The sequence below is a fragment of the Solea solea genome, chromosome 3, assembly GCF_958295425.1.
Source record: "Solea solea chromosome 3, fSolSol10.1, whole genome shotgun sequence".
NCBI lineage: Eukaryota > Metazoa > Chordata > Actinopteri > Pleuronectiformes > Soleidae > Solea > Solea solea.
The window spans coordinates 3,980,445-4,000,420 of NC_081136.1; the positions used below are offsets into that span (position 1 = coordinate 3,980,445).

Genomic DNA, 19,976 nt, shown 5'->3' on the forward strand with positions numbered 1-19,976 from the left:
GACAAATCATCCATCAAGGAACTTTTCAGCAATGTCGCTGCCTTGACAACTCTCCTTCATCTTCTCCTCCACAAGAACAAACTCAAAAAGAGTTTAGCATTCAAGGGTAGTTTACCTTAAAACTGGAATCACAGAGACAGAGATGGATTCCTCCTCAAGATGTTCATTATAGTCAAAGTTGTTGTTTTTTTTTCTGTCTTCTGGCTTTCAAGTGCAGAGGAACTAATTTTTCAAACTTGTGACAGTCCTTTTAAGTCGCACCCTCCATAGATTTGGTTCTCATCTCGAAAATATTGATAGATCTTTCTCTTCTACGGCTACATCTCCAGCACAGGTACATTAAGCCTTTGCTGTTTTGTTTGATGGAAATGGAACAAAATCCATCACCGATGAAAGTTCTCATTAATCTTTTCCTGCTGCATTTATTTAATCGTGAAAATAAACATGCACGGTGCTCATAAATAAAAAATTTAAATAGTGAATTAAAGTGACGTTTCGTTGTAATCTCTAAAGTTATATCATTATATGAAAATACAATAATTGTACCACATAATGTAGCTTTAAAACCCTAAATGTTTGTAGTACAATGTTTTCTTTTCCTCTTTTTTTTCTTAGATTATTTAAACATATACAGGTGTTTAGAGGATTTGGATATTTCATATTTTGGATTTTTGTCTTATGGTGGACAATTGTGTTTGAGTTGGGTTTGACCTTGAGAGGAATTTCCTGAAATTGGAAACCTTTAAACGAAGATGACTTTTACTCGAGGTTATATTCAAATTATATTGCTAGAAATGTTTTTGTACCTCCTTTGGCCAAATGAATAATGAATAAAAAATTAAAACTGCAAGTAGCGTAGGTGCTGAGGCGACCCGTGACACCAGGTGCACCAACAACAATTGGATTGTCGGAGAGGAAAAAATAAGCCCTGGATTTAGCGGATATATTGCGAGTGCTTGGGGACATAATCGATACCGGTATAGATACAGTCATTTAGTCTTTTCTTTATTGACGTTATCATATTATTTTACATAAAATAAGAACTGGAGATGATGCAAGCTCAGAAGTCAAGAACGTAGCAGCGTATTCAAGCTACTTTTGTGTGGTCATATCGGGGGATGTTGGGGTGTTTGCCAATATCGGATAATACATTTTTAATGCCAATATCTGCCAATACCAATATGGTGCCAATAATATCGCACATCCCTTATTATTATAATACTTAATTGTGGACTATATTAAGTGTCGACCACTGCCTGTAGACCACACACCTGGGCATTATTTCCCCATCCACTCAGCGGAGGCTCCTCCTTTCTCGCAGCTGTCACATCCGGAGGTAGTTTCTCCGTCCTGGTGGAGCTCGGCCACTTGGGTCCCCAGAAGGCCCCCGGTCGGACGAATCAAATGGGGGGGTCGGTCGATATTGAAACGGGCAGTTTGGCGCGATGGTGCCATGGGGAGCGGCACCGTGTTGATATCTCCTTCCTGCATCTCACACCTCACCCGCCGTTTAATTTTTTTTGTCGGCGCTCAGAGCCAATTCCGCAATCTGTGCAGGAAATGATTTACTCCGCCGACAAGCTCGCGCAAACGAATTTGACTCATTCGACCAATTTACCTTGTGATTAGTTATTTCAGTTCGGAACACTTGGCCGCTGCACGCCAGATTAGCTTTCCTGATGCAGAGTAGATGTGATTGGTGTGTGTGTGTGTGTGCTCGTTATTCTCTTGCGCGGCCGGCAGAGTCAATCATTCCTCAGTCTGCCGCCGCCATCGCCGATTCATCAGCCGAGACGTGACGCATGCATCGCTTCACTTTCACCTGCCTCGCTCTCGCTCCATCTGTCGTCCTCCTCTGCCGACATCATCATTAATATTATTACATAAGTGCATATTTACAGTAAATAATCATCACCTGTCGCCCTTCAACCACCTGAAGCTCGATGTGGCTCTTTTTTTTCCTCTTATACGTGTGTGTGTGTGTGTGTGTGTGTGTGTGTGTGTGTGAGTGAGAACACACCTGCCATTTTGAAGCCTGATAATAATCTGCGAGCTATTTTAAGCCCAAGTGCCACTGACAAGGGCGGGGTGATGAAGGTTGCTGATGTCACTGGTGTTGCCTGGCAACAAATGTGTGTTTTTCAGTCGGCAGGTTTTGGCTGCTCCTCCAGTGAATGGTGTTGGTGGATTTATTTATTTTTTTGGTATCCGTGTCTTTTTTTTTTTTATCTTTGCCCGTGTCTCTCTGACAGACAGCAGATGCCTTTATATACACACACAGAATGCAATTAAAAGAAGTGGACTGCCTTGGAGCATCTGTCTTGTCAAATAAAACTGCTTCTCCCTCCAGCCTTTGCCAAAATGCATGGGCTGGCAAAAGATTGGAAAAACAGTCTGCCATGGGGGACTTTTACAGGCTCTTTGGAAAAAAAAACAACAAAAAAAAACCACTTACTGGCTGAAGAAAAACAGACTTTTAAGAGCCCGGGACATTCAGTACCTCAGCAGACAGACAGTATTACACTGGATCAAGGGTTAATAATGACTCTTAACCTGAAACTTGAGAGCTCAGCAGGAAGATTACTTCTGCAGTGTGGATTTGAGCGTGATTGTATCAGCACCCGCTGGAAGGATAACTTTTCAAGAGTGGTTTCTCAACTTGGACAGCTTATTAACTTTTTTTTTAAATAAAGAAAATATACTAGTCTACGGGTACGGCTTTAGAATTACAATGTTGTTCTTTTGGCAAAATCCATCCTGGGATGTGAACCGTCGACTCTCTGGTTACGAGACCAATTTCTTTTCTCCTGTCCATGATCTGCTATAATGCAGTAATTTAACACTAACCTGCGGCCTTTAATGTCAGAACAAGTAATTAACAGAAGAAGAAGTGTGATTTCTCGCTCCAAGAGACTTGAGATTTATTCAAATTCACCTTAAAGGCAGTGACATTTTAGCAAGTTAGCTGATTTCAATTTGATATGTAATGGAAAGGGAGAAAGATAAAGAAAGAAAACATATCTGTGATTGTGCTACTTTTGTGTTTTAATTATATTTGCATTATTATCCACTGACATTTAAAACTTTAGATCATAAAGAATTGTCTAAATCCCTTGAAAGTTAAAAAAATATACAGCTGAGAAATGCATTACTAAACTGTCCAGAAGAGTAGAGCTTGGTCTGCATCCATGCTGTAGAACTATTTTCCTTATATTATTTATCGGTCCAGAGCTAATTTCCTAGTGTTTTTGTAAACTTTACCTGATTCCAAATCTCTTCAGTGGACAATCACGACACTAAAGCATCAGAAATGTGGGGGTTTTACTTCATGGATGGCAAGAGCTGTGTTTCCGTCGAGTGGAATGGTTTCGGTTTGGTACAGTACGGTATATTTATTGCGTTTCCTCGTAAATAACCACCTCCTCGTAAATAACGTTCCATTTTTTGGCACACTTTCCCTTAGACCGCCTTTTTTCGACTGTATTTCCTTTCAACGCCCGCAGTATGTTCTCATACTAAACTTCACATCTTGTTGAGACAAACAGCCACAAGCTGAGCCACTTATCTTGCTGACTTGGCCATCGGGCACTGTCCACACCCTGCCTATCATTTAAAGATACTGTTCTCAGTCAAAATGCAACCCAGGGCTTTACCTTTTCAGACACTTCCATACTTTACCAAACCAAACCAACTACAGCTAACTCCCCATTTTGAGCTCTGGGCATGTGAGCATTAGCTTAATGTCTTGTGTCATTCAACACCAAGCACTCCCCCCCCCCCCCCCCCAAAATAAGCTTCCCTCGCTTTCTCGCTCAGTCTGATTACATTCCCGCGGACACGGTAATGCAGATGTTGTGGCTCGTGTAATTACATCTCTAAGAGCCGAGGTGCGACGTCTGCATTATCTCGTTGTTTGTTGGGAGCTGCTGTCGCCGGCCCTCCGACGTGGGACTTCATCTGGCATTCATTCCAAGACCATAGAAGCGTTTGTCAATTCAGGTTTCCAAGGCACACGATGGGCATCTTTCATTAGCAAGTTAAGTAGTGAATTGGTATGCACATACTCGGCCCTGAGCACACAGGGCCGCGGTGTCTGGAAAGTCATTAGGGAGGCTACGTTTTTTAGCTGATAGAATGAAATTGTCCCTTGAAGAGTCTTGTTTGGAAACGGGAGAACATATGCATAATAAGTAGGACTGAAGGATTTTGAATAAATAACCTAATTGCGATTATTGTGACGATAAAATTTAGATTGATTGTACAGCCTCAGTAGTAGGGCTGTCACTTCTTTTCCCAAAACAAATATTACATGCAGAATTTTGTATGTATTTTTAGAAATTTACTCTTATTTATTTAATAGAGTTGGTTAGTAATTGTGTTTGTTGTGTGTGTTTGTATGCTACCAAATTTACACCAAAACAATACAATTTACTGAGATTAAAATTTTATTAAAATTAATTCAAATTTGGCCCGGCCCTCAACAATATTTTTTGTTTCTCATGTGGCCCCTTGGGGAAAATAATTGCCCACCGCTGGTGTAAAACCACACGCATAGCAAAACCTAAGGTGAAGAAGTTAAACCCGGCTCTAAAGACAACATAACACCACAGTGTGTTTACATGGATGTTAAAAGTCTGATTTTAGTCAGACTTAGGCAATCATTTGGTTTTCTTAATGCCATGTTAACACGTTAGTCCGACTAACCTACCTGGATAATGACCATGGATCGTAGTCCGATTATTCCTGCACCTATACGCTTAGTCCAAGAACAAGGCAGCAACCACAAAAGGGTTTTTCTGTGACGTAAAGGTCAACCGGAAATACTACACTAGCTTATAGAGTGATCCAGCGGGGCTAAGTTGCGCTTGTTGCGCCCTCTTCTGGATCAAACGGTATGTATTGCACTTCGAGGCTGTATATGTTGAACTCAAACAGGTTTGTAAGGTTTTCCTTTCAAAGTTTGTATAGATATCGGAATTGTGGATAAAAAGTGAGGAGCCCTTAGACAATTGCTAATCTTTTATCTCAATGTATAATGTCTGTCTCTTGTGGCTGGTTTCCCCAAACCTTTTCCTGCTGCTGCTGTAACAAACGTAAATCCTGACACATTTTTTCACATTCTTCCCTCTGACTTTCCTGAATTTTAACATTCTGCCCAATCTCTTGAGCTCGGCTAATCAAGCCTTTTGTTAGTACCTGTGTCGGCTGCTCAGCTGTCTGCCAATGTTGGTCTTAGTCTGAGCAGTTTAGGCTTTTTTCTTAATCACAGACTTGTAGCAGAACTAATCCCACAGGTTTGTAGTGAAATCACTTATTCCTCCACCAAATACTGGCAGAACAAGAAGGGAAAGAAAATACGATGCTTCCTTGTTTTTAAAACCAGACTTGTTTTTCTGCTGCAAGACGGTTATTCATGGTTTCCTTTTCCACTATTTCTTCACAGCCACTTTAGTTGGGCTTGATATATTCCGGGTTTAGTCTGATGCAAACAAATTAAAATGAATTATTTAAAAGAAAACTGTGAAAACAGAAGTAACTTTTCACAGTTCAGAATCTGGCTGAGCATCTTGCAGTCGATTCTCTCTCCCTCGCTCTCTCTCTCCCACACCATCCTCTTGTTTTCTTCTCCTCCTACACCACATTGTCTTTTCAAATGACCTCAGGTCAATGTAGTTGTTCAGCTCCCGACTGAGTTTCCCCAGCAACTACATATCACCAGGACAACCACGGGCTCTGCTGTGCATTGACAGTCTATGGTGTTGCAAAAGGAACCGCTGTGGCTTTTTCTGACAGGTTTGTTTAAGTCACTGTTGTTGTTTTGGTCACAAAGTCTGTGAAGGTTTCTCATCAAGGGTATAAATAGATGTAGGCGACTGGAGTTGCTTGCTGTTTTGTTGTTTTGCCAATCTAATTACCTCCACCAATGCGTTTGTTTGTTTTGCTCATGATCCAAACTTAAGTATCGTGTGGTGAAACAGAGTGACCTTGGCTTAGATCTGTGCTTTTTAAGTGTTTTCTCTAGCTTGGCATTAGTTTGGAGTAATTGGGTCGTGTGACATTGAGCCAAATGAAGAAAAATCAAGTGATTTTTGGAATATTGATATAAATTCTCTTACCCAATATAAAGAGGTATAAATGGTAGTAACACAGTATAGCATTGTTTTGAAGACCGTGGTGGGAATCACCAGAGACACCACGATACGATGTTATCACAATATTTATGTGACGATACAATCTCATCACGATATTTAAGTGATGATATGACATTTCCACGATTTGTACGTAATGATACGACATTATCACGATATGCAAGTGACGACGCGATATTTTCATGATATGTAAGTGAAGATACAATATCACGAAATGTAAGTGACAATACAATATCACGATATGTAAGTGACGTTGCGATATTATCACGATATGTGACAATAAAATTTATCACGATATGTAAGTGACGATATGACATCACGATATATAAGTGACAATGGGATATTATCGCGATGAGTATTTGTGAAATCATATATTGCAATATACACACACACACACAGCACCATCTAGTGAACTGAAACGTCAATTGATTTGTTTATGCTAAACCACAAAAACCCTAATAAGAAATAAATAATTTATATTTTGTGTCTCAAAAGCTGTGCAAAATATCACGATATTTCACCGTATTGATTTTTTTCTATGAATGGGAATCGGTCAGTATTGGTCCGATCACTGGATCGGATATTGGACAGATAAAAATGTAAATTACGATAAAATTTATATATAGCTTCAAAAATTTTCATAAATGGTCTAAAATGACTGTGTCGGAATAATAGCGGTATCCGTAGACAGCAGAGTTTGTGATATCGAGTGAGCTGATAACAATTCAATTCAGTTTTTATAGAACACTCTGTGTCCTACAAAAAGAAGGGGGGAAAAAAAGGATTTGTTAAAACCTGGCTACCTTCAGCCTGCAGATTTTTGGCTCTTATTCCTAAAAATTAAGCCATTTTTGTGTAAATTGGATTCAAAAGAGAACTGAAATGCTCCCTCTGATTTTTAATTGACCATTTTGTTCAGGAACGTAGATACTGGCTGTAAACATGAGTAAGCATTGGAATCTACATTTGTGTGTCTGTCCGCTTGGTCAATACGAGTCCAATCTGTACTTTCTCTGATTTGGTTCCCAAACGTCTCAAAGGAGGAAACATCTATCCACGTCGAAAATTTTGCTGAATGTTAACGACCTGTAAACCCGACGGCGAAACACTTCACTCCTTTCAAACACACCTGGACTAATTCACTGGGCAAAGTGTTAAATGTCACGCTAACTGCAAACATCCCACTAGTCCCAAACCGACCGCCCTCCAACACATTCATCACACTCAAAATGCCTCTCACTGGCCAAACTCATCTCTAACCGGTCGAAGAAAGATTGATTTGTTTTTGTTCTGTGGGGAGAGAGAGAGTGAGGGGGAATGAGAAGAAGCCGGAGCACACGAAAAGATTGAGGTGGGAGTACAGAGGGAAGACCGATACCAAGATTCATTTTTTATTTTTAAGGGTGTGTGTGTGTGAGGGTGTTTTCTAAGGACGTCCACGACCTGTCAGTTAGGCGAGCAGAGAGACTGAGAATGCACCTGCAGCTCACTCAGCTTCTAACGTTGGTAAACGTTTTCCTGATGAGTTAATTGATCTCCATCGCTAGTGTGACGTCTTCTTCAGTAGAACTTGATATCACTTTGAGGATTTTAGGAATTTGGAGGTTGTTGTCCAAGAGAAGCCTGGCTGAAGGTGAACTTCCTGTTGCGTTGCGTCACGTCACGTGGCATCAGAACAGCAGTTCAGGCTGACGTCACTAGCGGTGTCTCATTCCGGGGGTCTAGATCCTGTGAGGTGTGGATCTGTGTGGGTGTTTTTAGATTAATAAGACGATAACGACGACGACAAAAAAAAAAAAAAAAAAAAAAAAATTATGACTAGCACTTCATAGTTTGATTTACTTGAAGCTCTTACTTATTTCTAGCTCTTATTTGTACCCAAATGTTTAAATGCACTTATTGTAAGTCGCTTTGGATAAAAGCGTCTGCTAAATGACATGTAATGTAATTAAAGAGAAGCGGTGGTGTCGGGCCAATATGAGCTGGGAGCCATTTTCTTAATCCACCACAAAGTCTGTTATTTCTGTCACTTGTTGTCAGGTCAGTATGAGCACAAAGGTAATTTTGCTACTTGGTATTGCATCATTACGGGCCAAAAATAAGTTGTCCATTTTGGATTTTTTGTAATTTTTTTGGCAATTGGAAAAAGGAAATTACTTTGTCCTCAATCATCCAGTTTTTGGAGTTTGGAGCTGCGTTTGGCCACCATTTGTCCTTCACCATCGACACATGCGGGAGGTGTGAGGGCAACTTTGTATGCAGCTTTCATCTCCTACCACTTTATACTAGACATGAGGGTCACGGGAGGCGCTGGTACCAATCTCAGCTGACATAGGGCGAAAGGCAGGGTACATCCTGGGACAGATCGTTTTTGGACTGTGGGAGGAAACCAGAAGACACACGGGGACAACGTGCAAACTCCACCTTATTCCTTCAAAGAAATTCAAATTTCACCATTTTTCACAACTCATTTAAATCCCAAATTAAAGCCACACATCCTATTGTTGGTCTTTTTTTTTTGTACAATCCTGAAAATCTTTCCCCCACGTTTTTAATTAGTTCCTAACGACCCCGTGGAACAAGTTGCCGCGACTGTGGCGAGTTTATAAATGATTAAAATTTCATTAGGGTGCCTATTCTACACAGGTTTTTACAATAAAAACCACTCACCATTTCATCCCCCCGAAATCATCGTTTCAGTGCGTCTGCTCGTCGTCTGTCACCGCGGCTTCACGCTGCTTATACGAGCGCTGACTTATGAAACATCCATTTTCCCCCGTTAATGAATTAATATCTAAAGACGTTTCAGAGACACTTAAAGCCCCGTGGGCTCACTGATCCTTTTGTTATTCACAAACAAGCCGCAGCTTAATTACCGCTCGTCCTGCCGCCGCTAATATGCAAATGTGGGCACGAGCTGCTCGGGGAAAAAAAAAGGGTGATGATATCGTCTTACACTTAGCAGATATAATGTCCTGTTTTCCTATTATGTCACTGCAGCCAAGAGTGTCATGGCATTTTCAGGCTGTTAACATGCAAATGTATGCAGCGAGGTGCACTTAACTCAGAGTTTAAGGTTTGTTTTTTTTGGTAACACAGGGAGGAGGCAGACACTTGTCATATATTCTTTTTAAAATATGCTGGTAGAGGGAATGATGCTTTGCCAGTGGATAAAACATCAGTGGTCTGGGGTTTCCCCCCCCCCCCCTCTCTTTTGAAAGCGCTAATGGCAAATTAAATTCAAAGTAGAAGGACAGTTATGCAAATGATCGCTGGTTCAATATGACAGTGATGTGCAAAAAAAAAAAGGGAGAGGATTCATTAAACCTTGAGGGAAAACTACAGCAGCAGGGCATGAAAGCAGGGTCGCATACATCACTGTCCACTTTATTAGGTGCAGAGAACACCTAACATGTTTTCAGCTGTGGTTATTTCAGCTGCCCTTCCTTTTTTATATTCTTGAACCAGTGTGGTCATTCTCCTCAAACTTGTGCCACCAAATGAGATATTTTCACTCAGAGAACTGTCACTCATGGGATATTTTCACCATTCTGTGCCTGGAAATCTCAGTTTTGCCATCAGCAGTTTGTGAAGTGCTCTGTCAAGCAACCATTTCCTCCTCTGTCACCTCAGCCAGCAATTGAACCCACAACCTTCCAGTTGAAAGACAAGACTGAGACACCATGGCTCAATCCTAAAAGTAATTTCTGATATAAAATGTACTTAAGTATAGTAAATGTCTTATACTAAATCAACTAATATAAATGTTAGCTCACAAACCTCAGTCACTGCTGACGTTTGTGCTAAAGAGCTAACGTTTAAATCAACTAATATAAATGTTAACTGTTAGCTCACAAACCTCGACCACTGTTGAAGTTTGTGCTAAAGAGCTAACGTTTAAATCAACTATTATAAATGTTAGCTTACAAACCTCAGCCGCTGCTGAAGTTTGAGCGAAAGAGCTAATCTTTAAATCAACTAATATAAATGTTAGCTCTAACAGTTAGCTCACAAACCTCAGCCACTGCTGAAGTTTGTGCCAAAGAGCTAATGTTTATATCAACTAATATAGATGTTAGCTTACAAACCTCAGCCACTGCTGAAGTTTGTGTGAAAGAGCTGTTTAAATCAACTAATATAGATGTTAGCTTACAAACCTCAGCCACTGCTGAAATTTGTGCCAAAGAGCTAACTTTTATATCAACTAATATAAATGTTAGCTTACAAACCTCAGCCACTGCTGAAGTTTGTGCGAAAGAGCTAACGTTTAAATCAACTAATATAAATGTTAGCTCTAACTATTAGCTCACAAACCTCAGCCACTGTTGAAGTTTGTGCTAAAAAGCTAACGTTTAAATCAACTAATATAAATGTTAGCTCCAACAGTTAGCTCACAAACCTCAGCCACTGCTGAAGTTTGTGCTAATGAGCTAACGTTTAAATCAACTAATATTCATCATGTTTGTCACTGACTTGTTACAAACTCTGCGTTATTTAGTTGAAGTAGTTTACAAAAATGTAAATGCAACGTTAACAAAATACAAACAAAACCTGTGCAGAGAAAGAACTTAGCTAATCGTTATATTCATTCAGTTCCAGGTTGTGACATTAACGCTATAAAATATGCGTGGACTGAACAGTTAAGTACATTTCTGATAAGATACTTGTACTTTCACTTTTAAGGTACTGTATACAAGACTGCTGATTAGATATTTGCCTTAACAAAGTTAAGTTTGAACACATTTGTAGATTGTGTGTTCTTGTAACTGAGAAATAAAATCCTTGTGCAGTCTTTTGTCAGTTTGGAGAAGTGTAAACCTGACAGATTGTTCCTCTCATATTCACACTGACAGACTGACGGATGCCCCGCTGACTGGAAATAATAGACTCAGACACACACAGGTCGGCGCAGCTGTTCTTTTAAGGACATTCGTTTGGGCACAGCGTTGTACCTCACCTTAACTACAGTATATACACTTAATTCCTAACCTTAACCACAATTAAAATCTCAGCCTTTAACTTAACTTCTTCGTCAGAAATCAGATTCTGCCTCTTTTAGGACCAGGTTTCGGTCTCTGTGAGGACTACTGGTCCCGACAGGGTCAGTGTTTACGCCAGGAAACGTCCTGAAGAGGTAACACATACAAGAACTCAGATGCTGAACCTCTCTGGTTTCTGATCTAATCTTTCTCTGTGAGGCAGATGAAGTGAGTTATTCGGGTGGCTGAGTGAGTGAGGGAGTGAGTGCGGCTGACGGTGGTGCAAAGTGGAGCACAGTTGGGTGGCGGCGTCAGGCAGAGCCCACAGGAACTGCCATAGTTCTGCCTCATAATGTAGGTTAAAGCCACGCGCAGATGAGGAGAAACTCACCAGCTCCTTTTTGATCAGGGAGTGAAGTGAAGCGAGTACGACACAGAAAATAAAGAGGTTATGTCTTTAAAAAATAACACATACACACACACAAATCTACTAAACGTCTGCTTCATTAGGACCAGGTTTTAGTCTCTTTGAGGACTCCTGCTCCTGACGAGGTCAGTGTTTTCATGAACCTCTTTGTCTGTTTCCTTGTCATCAGAAACTGGTTCACCCATCACCTCCGTCTGTGTCGGTCTGGAGGACTCACTCACACCACCTGCAGGCCAGGCGGGGAAACCGGTTCCTGGTTACAATGGTGAGAATTCCATCTTTTTCAATATTTTATTTCAAGGTTTTTTTTTCTCCCCCACAAGATTAAACACCTTTTTAAAGAAGAAGTCACTTCTGTGGTTGTTGAATAATAATAGAATGTGTTAGTTTGTGATTTGGCTGCTTATATTTTGGAAATATGCAATAAAGGCGCCACCACACACTGTTGAATTTAGATTTATTTGAAAGAATATAACAAAAACCGTATCATTTAACCAATTCTTAAAGCTGTTCATTTAAAAATCACATATCGAGCAACCACCGTGCCAAGTTACGCCATAGAGGTGGAGAATATTGTCCCAGAAAAGGTGAAATCCTGGGGCAACAATTCCATTTTTGACCTCATTAGACCCGAGATCCTGTTTGGTTTGCATTTTTAATTTCTTATTGCTATTTTGGATGTTACTTCTGGTATAGACAAGGTCTTAGGACCAGATTCCTGTCGTCGTAAGTATAATATAAATCAGTTTTCTGTGTTTTAAACTTCCTTCTCTGCGGTTTTCACTGTTACAGCTGAACAGATAAAGCTGCAGAGTGTTTGTTTGATAATCTCTGAATATTTATCTTCCGCAGTCACAGTGATCAGTGACGACATGCAGGAGGTGAAGCCGGGAACTCTGGGTAATATTGTGGTGAGGTGAGTGGAGTAGGGCGTGGGTGTGTGTTTTTACATCTGCAACTTTAACCTTTTTAGTCTCATAAAAATCACACTCATGCAAATTTACAGAAACTATGTGTAAAATATGTAAAAAAGCCAGCAGCTTAATATCAATTTTGCATCCTAAATCGTTTATGTTGTGAACTATTTATCGTTCCGTAACAAAACAAACACTTTTATTTTGAAATTAAGGTAAATATCATTATAAATGCTATTATTGTGATGACTTTTCTTAAAAAAATTTACTTTTGAGAACCCTGGATTATATAAAGATTATATAAAGTATACAGTAACTAACACACAGTTAATTACTGTGTTTACGTTCATAAAAATTCTATTCCATTGACCTGATTTGTGGCACAGATGCAGAAGGGTTTCCATTTATGAGGATCCTTGAATGCATCTCGAAGCTGCTCCTTATAAGTGAACGCGTTGCAGATCAGACGTCACAAACTCGCGCGCCACAAATCAAAATGCAAATCATGTGTGTAGTGGAATGAATATTGTGACATTTTTAAATATTAAATAAATTCTCTATTCACATATATCTACTGTAACTTCTTTTTTTGCGCAAAATCCAAGCACTTTCAATGACCCATGTCTATATAGGGCAGTTTTCAAAAACTTTCAAGGGCCTTGGGTGTTTTATTTTAAATTTTTCAAGCATTTCAAGGACCTGTGGGAACCCTGGTATTAACGCATAGTTTTCGCGGCTGCAGCAACTGTTTTTTTTTTTTTTTGACGTTGTTGTTTGTTACATATTTAATACAATAAATAATGCAATAGATGTACCTTTAATAATTCAGACAGTGTTGGAAAATAGTCTGTGTTTGAGGTTCAAAGCCTCAGCTCTTGGTGCTGCCTCTCTGTTATCACTGCAAACTTCACTATTTTATTTTATTTGTTTGGTTTTGACTCAAAAACTGTTTTTTTTTTTATGACCTTTTTAAAACGAGTGCTTTTGCTCAAGACTAAATATTATTGGTTTGTGTTGAAATGATGAGAATGAGATGGAACAGTACAAGCACAGCTGCTGCTGATTCACTTCCCTTTCCTTTCTGACGGATGTGGATTAGATTAGATTTTTGCTGCTGTCGTCACAAACGGGCGAGGGACGAGGGATTATGTGTCTTCTGTCCTTGGATAAACAAACTTGGAGGGACTTTTCTGTCGGTCCGCCATCGGACTCTTTGTGCTGAGCTGTGAGTGTCCTGACTACAAAAAAACAGTGATATTTTATTGATTTTTCTTTCTTTTTTCCCAGACTACCTTTACCACCCGGTGCAGCTCTGTCACTGTGGCAGAACGAGAATCTCTTCAAGAAGCTTTACTTCACCAAATTCCCAGTAAGTTCACTCATAATCTGGTGTAAATCCATGGAACAGTGATGGATATAATCCAGGAACAGCGTTAGAACGAGAGGTGATTAAATGTGGTAGAAGGCTGCCCTCTGGTGTTGAAATATTTAATTGCAGAGTTTGCTTTGGTTTTTTTTAAATTCAATCCATGTGCGTTAATGACACACTCAGGGTTACTACGACACCATGGACGCCGGTTTCGTGGACGAGGGCGGTTTCCTGTACATCATGTCACGCTCGGACGACGTCATTAACGTGGCCGGTCACAGATTATCTGCCGGAGCTTTGGAGGAGGTAGGAGAGCGAGGATGTGGATTATAATCTACTCATACATGTTGCAAATGCAAGTTTAATATAGATTATATTTTACTTTATATTTTGAACACTGTAGATGTCCATGTCGTGGGACTAATTATAGAATAATCTAATTTTATCTGTTAGTTTTGCTTAAACCTCACGTCATGTTTTTCATTTAATTTCTTCACTTATGTCAACAGATTGATTTTTTATTCAAAATTCTGACTTTTTTAACGTAATTCTGACTTTTTGTCTAAGTTTTCGTCACTGTAAAAACCTTAATACTGTAAAGGATTTTGTGCTCTGTCAATAATCTAGATTAAGAGCAATTTCTAAGAAACACATTATGATGAAGCTCGTCTCGGCTAAAGCTTCAGCCTTTTGTTTTCACTTTTGTTCCTTTTTGTTTGTGTCACTTTTGAGAAATTTGATGTCGAGTTTCATGAGTCTGAAAACAGCATCACAGACTTAATCAGACGCTTTTGTTACATCCAGGTTACAGAAACACTAGCGAGAGACCTTTTTCTTATTTTTTTATCTTCTATAAACTGTCTTGAAAATATAATTTAATTACGTGTGTGTTGTGTAGTGTGTGTTGCAGCATCCCGCGGTGGCCGACTGCGCCGTGGTCGGTCTGGAAGATTCACTCAAGGGTCACGTTCCCTTGGCTCTGTGTGTCCTCAAGAATGGTGAGACGGGTTTCATTTGAGCATAAAGTCCCAAAAAAAAACCCCAACAAGCATTGATATCGGGTCTTTGCAAAAGCTTTAGATCTAAAAGTTCTAAAAATGTTAGTAATTTGACTACATTTGAAGTGGATCCTATAATAATCCCATGAGAGCGGAACAGCTCATGAAACTGTCAAATATGTTCTGTTGCCTGTAGGTGGCGCTCTGTTCAAAGTTGAATATTTTTACATAGATGTCTTAAAGGCGCGACTGTTATCATTCATAGCAAGTTTGGTGCAGATTGGAGCTTCTATAGTGGAGTTATAAGAGTTTTGTTGTTGTTTTTTTCACTGCCCCCTAGTGGCTACATTGTATGACGATAAGTGGAGCTTTTAGTAACTTTTAATCCTCATCTTGTCCAGAGTGATCAGACCAAATTTAAGTTTATACACAACACTTTTTAAATCAGAATTCAGACTTTTTTTTGACAGAATTCAGACAGTTAATCAGAATTCAGACTTTTTTGACAGAATTCAGACTTTTTTTGACATAATTCAGACATTTAATCAGAATTCAGACTTTTATTGGACAGAATTCTGACAGTAATCTGAGAATTCTGCTTAAAGTTTAACTTTAAGCAGAATTATTAAAATATTAGGGTCACATGGACATTGGACATAACACTTTTATTGTGTTATTTTTTTTTTTGGTCTCAGGTGTGAAGAAGAACGAGGAGAAGATCATGAAGGAGATGGTGAACCTGGTCAGAGAGAACATCGGACCTGTGGCCGCGTTCAGGAACACGCTGTTCGTCCGAGCTCTGCCCAAAACGCGCTCGGGCAAAATCCCGCGCTCGTCTTTAGCCAACCTGGTCAACGGGAAACCATACAAGGTACGAAGACGTAAAAACAGAAGAAAATAGAAAAACGGAACGATAAAAACACAAGGGTTTCCATGGTTACAGCCTTAAAATCTAGTCATTTAAAGTTTAAGACTTTTAATAAAGCCTGTAAAAAAAAAAACCCTGTTATTGCTCAATTACTGCTTTAATTAGGAACTAATTAGTTCAAGCTTCATTTCCTGTTTTTAATTATCTTTTTTTAGCAGCATAATAATCTCTAATCTCTAATTCTTCTCTTCACTTTTTGTCCACAGATCACTCCAACCATCGAGGACCCGGAGGTTTTCAAAGACATCGAGACGCAGGTGGAAAAAGTGCAGAGACCACGCGGAGCCTGAACTGAGGAAAAAAAAAAAGACTGAGGTCAGATTAATATTAGTAACGACGTTGTTTTCTTTCTGCGATGATTTTAACGTTGTGTTTACGACGCGACGAACCTGGAGCTGCAAACAGGAAGAAGAAGAGGAAGAAGAGTTAGAGGTTGTTAACCTTTTTTATTTGTCAAACGTTTAATATCTGTGAAAGGTGATGAGGGCCACAAATGGAAAAGCCATCATTTTGACTTTAATCTGGATTTTAATCTGTGACTGATCTGAAATCTGACTTTCATCTCAGAATTATGACTCCCCCCGTCAAGACTTCTGTGATAATCAGAAATCTCAGATTAAAGCACAGAGTTATGACTTTTATCTTTTTAGCAAAGAAGTTTGAACTTGGTTGGAATGAAAGTCTGTGCGGAAATGAGCGAATTGTTCCCATTTTAGAGGAAATGATATAAATTCACACCCCTGTGATTGACAGTTGGTATCGTCCAATCAGAGCCCGGTTAACGTCTGAGGCTTTTATTTTGCAAATTTATGACTACGTCCACTTTTTATATCAACTTAAAAGACCAAATCCATGGGACAGAGTCATTATATAGTCATATGTGTTTAAAAAATCTTAGGCCACACCACTAGTTTTTGTTGATTTAGCAAAGTTTTAAAGTTAACTTTCCCCTTTTTGCTGATGCAAAATTGGGATTTTATATCTGTCATTTTTTATGTGGGTTAAAGATTTTTGCACATTACCACATATATATAAATGAATATATAGATGTACTTTACTGATGGGATTTTTGGACACTAATGCAATAAACAGTGTTTTTTTTTATATCTCGTCATTATGAAGTAAAAAAAAGGAACAATAATGGACTCCTCATCCACCGACAGTGTTTTTATTTGACAATGAAAATTCTGTGTTGCTCACCACGTATTAGACCAAAGTACAAGAAGTAAATAAATTAAAAAAATCTGAACATGAAGACAAAATTAAAAACATTTCCTGTTCGTGCAAATGGGGATGAAAAAAAATAAACAACAACAACAACAGCGTCTCGTCTCGAGTTCCATCCGTCGGGAAAAAAAAAAAAAAAATCAACTTAAAAAGACAAGAAAGAAACGACGTCGCTGGCCCCCGACAGAAAAACAACGAGTCAACAGTTTTACACCAAACGTCCGAAGTCACAGCAAGAAACAGGGTTTTTTTGTTTTTTAAAAAGTCACCTCACTTTTCACCAGGGTCACACACACACACGCGCGCACACGACGCTGCCGAAGCTCTCACTCGTCGTCTTATTCCGTTCCGCTCCGGATGAGGAGGATGTGCGAGAAAGGCCAGCGTCGGCTGAGTGCGTTGAAACCAGAGAGCGACGAGTGACGCCGCGTGCTTTTGTTTGTGTTTATTGTGCGACGGCGTCTCGTCTTTGTCTGTCTGTGTGTCCTTGGCGACTGAAGAACGGTCCGTTGAGTTGATGCGGTTGTATCAAAGTGCTTGTTTGTGTTTTCCGCTCCAGTGGCGTCGACTACGTTCCCACGGCTCCGTTTTGTGTGAGTCTGTGGGGGGGGGGGGGGTTGGGGGGGGGGGGGGGGGGTTGGGGGGGGGCAGGGGGGGGGTGCAGGGTTTCACACAACGTCCCAGCACGGAGTCGTCATTTTATAATCGTCGGCACGATGAAAAAATAAAACCATATGTACAAAATGATCTGGAGGCGGGACGGAAGGAAGGAAAGGGGCGGGGCTTAACATGGAGACAGTTTTTAAAGAGCAGCATATATTAATCTATGGTCCACTAAATGAGGTGGCAGGGACGCATGTGTGTGTGTTTTTCTTTTTTTATACATAGATGTTTGTTTGTATATATATATGTATATATATATATATATATAGATATATTTTAAAAAACCCGGCATATTTATATTTAATTTACAGATAAACCTACGACATCTCCTGTAGAAGAAATCACACAGTACGTTTATGCCGCCACAAAGTTACTGTACATGTAAAAGGTTTTTAGAAACGGTCGGAACTGGGTTTTTAGCACCGGCAGCTGGTGCCTACGTTACAGGGAGGAGGGGAGGGGAGGGGGCGGAGCAGAAGGAGGGCGGGAGGGCGGGGCTTCTTGGCAGTGCGTGTTGTCAGAATAGTTTGTTCTTCGGCGGGTCCGTCCGTCCGGCCGTGTCCTCGAGTTCCTCCCAGTGAATCTCCACTCAGAACTGCACCTGCAGGAAAACACGCACACACAAACAAGGCGTTGGTGAGTTTTTAAAGCTGCAGTGCGTAACTTTTGCAGATTTTTTTTTTTTTTTTAGTCGCCGTTATTAGTCTTTAGTCAAAAAAAGACACTTGAGAACATCACAATTTTCCCATCGATCATGTGAGAAGTTTCACCAGTGTGAGTAAAGCCGTGGAGCCGTGAAGCAGCAGCTGGACACAAGTTAGTGCTGTGAGGAAAAGACTTGGAGAGAGGAAGAACTCTGTGACCCAGACTCTGGGGAAACTTCTGAACCTGGACCTGTGTCTCCTGCCGGCTGGACCTGAACCTGGACCTGTGTCTCCTGGCTGATTCACCTCTTTAAATGCTTCAAAGAGGTTTTGGGAGACACCTTTGCAAACGGTGAGTATTTTACTGATACAGAAACCTTTTTTCTTTGGCTGCCATGGGTCACGTGTCCTTCAGGGTTTTGGTCTTTTTGGTTTATTTTGCTTTATTAAACAGAGGCAGAGCAATAATGTAATGATCTCATGATCCAGGCTGTTAAACGTTTATTTTTCTGACATTTTTTGATGTAGTTCATCCATCATTTTAATGTAATCGCTTGTCCCCGTTGTCATTTGTGTGTTTTTGGAGGATTCTGAAGGAAAGCTGTGTTTTAGGCAGAGCGAGAGTCCGTGTCATGTTACATACAGTGTACAGTTAAAGGTCGCTCTCCTCCTCCTCTCAGCAGGAGTAGGTTCTCACCGAGGAGCTGTCCAGCCGCTGCACCGCCGAGGTTCCGACTGTAGGGGGAGACAGAGAGACACACGTCATCCATTACTTCCTGTGTTAGAGCTCCTCTTCAAAAAAACGTCAACACGGACTCAAACCTTTGCTCCACAAGGATAGAAAATCCTCCAAAAAAAAAAGAGAAAGGTAAACGAGAATGAGAAACACAAACAAAAACACGGGAGATAAAGACGGAGTCGACCTTCAGAGGAGGGAAGTTGGGGTGGGGTGGGGGGGGTTTCAGGTTCAGAGCGGGAGAGGAGGACGGAGACGGAGGGGGGACACACGCAGGGACGACTGTTTCACGGGTGACAGGTTAAGAGACGCAGACACTGGCTTAAATCAGCTGCAGGACGCTCAGGCAACGCATGTGGAGTCGTTAGTGAAGACAGTGGTTAATGGACTCTGCAGCTCTTTAAAGGTTAATTCCAGCTCAGTACAACTTTTATTTGACTGTCGGAGACACAAGACGTCAAGTTGAGATCACTTCCTGGAGGTTTGTCATTTATTTTTTTGTGTTTCGTCAGCTTGTTTCTCATTTTTTTTAGTTTTCAGCGCTGACGAGTTTGAATTCAAAAGTAAATTCAGGAATACTGGAAGAGCCAAAAATGGACGAGCAGACAGACGATCCTACAGGTTTTAGGTAATTGGTCACATTTGTTTACAAACTGACCATTAATGGTCATTTTTCCACAATAACTGATTAATGTGCCAATGATTTTGGAACGGTTTTGTCAACAAACCAAAAAAGTATTAAAGTTGAATGATTTCTTTGTTTATACGGAGCAAAGAAACCTGGAAATATTCAAGTTTCTCTGGGTTTTCCGCTTCTTAAATGTGAACAAAATGATTTCTTTGTTTTAAACCTTGAAAATATTCAAATTTCAGATCATGTTTTACTAAAAAAAACAGCTATACATCTAGAAATAGGGCAGAAACAAGTTTCTCTGGTTTTTC

At 40.1% G+C, this 19,976-nt stretch overlaps 2 protein-coding genes across 14 annotated transcripts in view; one reads left to right on the plus strand and one right to left on the minus strand.

The window, feature by feature from the left end:
• Window positions 1-16,916, plus strand: part of acss3 (acyl-CoA synthetase short chain family member 3) — a 43,460-nt gene extending 26,544 nt beyond the window's left edge. Inside the window, exons 10-16 of the mRNA XM_058625716.1 lie at window positions 11,725-11,820; window positions 12,408-12,471; window positions 13,757-13,838; window positions 14,022-14,144; window positions 14,737-14,836; window positions 15,532-15,707; window positions 15,971-16,916. Of these exons, the coding sequence (XP_058481699.1) occupies window positions 11,725-11,820; window positions 12,408-12,471; window positions 13,757-13,838; window positions 14,022-14,144; window positions 14,737-14,836; window positions 15,532-15,707; window positions 15,971-16,054 (725 nt within the window). The 3' untranslated portion in view covers window positions 16,055-16,916. The remainder of the gene's footprint in view (window positions 1-11,724; window positions 11,821-12,407; window positions 12,472-13,756; window positions 13,839-14,021; window positions 14,145-14,736; window positions 14,837-15,531; window positions 15,708-15,970) is intronic.
• Window positions 16,917-17,647: 731 nt separating this feature from the next.
• Window positions 17,648-19,976, minus strand: part of ppfia2 (PTPRF interacting protein alpha 2) — a 164,687-nt gene continuing 162,358 nt past the window's right edge. For 11 of the 13 annotated variants that reach the window (XM_058624465.1, XM_058624467.1, XM_058624462.1 and 8 more), the window contains 2 exons: window positions 18,942-19,033; window positions 17,648-18,255 (listed from right to left, as the gene is read on the minus strand). In XM_058624465.1, the coding sequence (XP_058480448.1) occupies window positions 18,975-19,033 (59 nt within the window). In that variant the 3' untranslated portion in view covers window positions 17,648-18,255; window positions 18,942-18,974. The remainder of the gene's footprint in view (window positions 18,256-18,941; window positions 19,034-19,976) is intronic. The other 2 variants (XM_058624460.1, XM_058624456.1) reach the window with 1 other exon arrangement.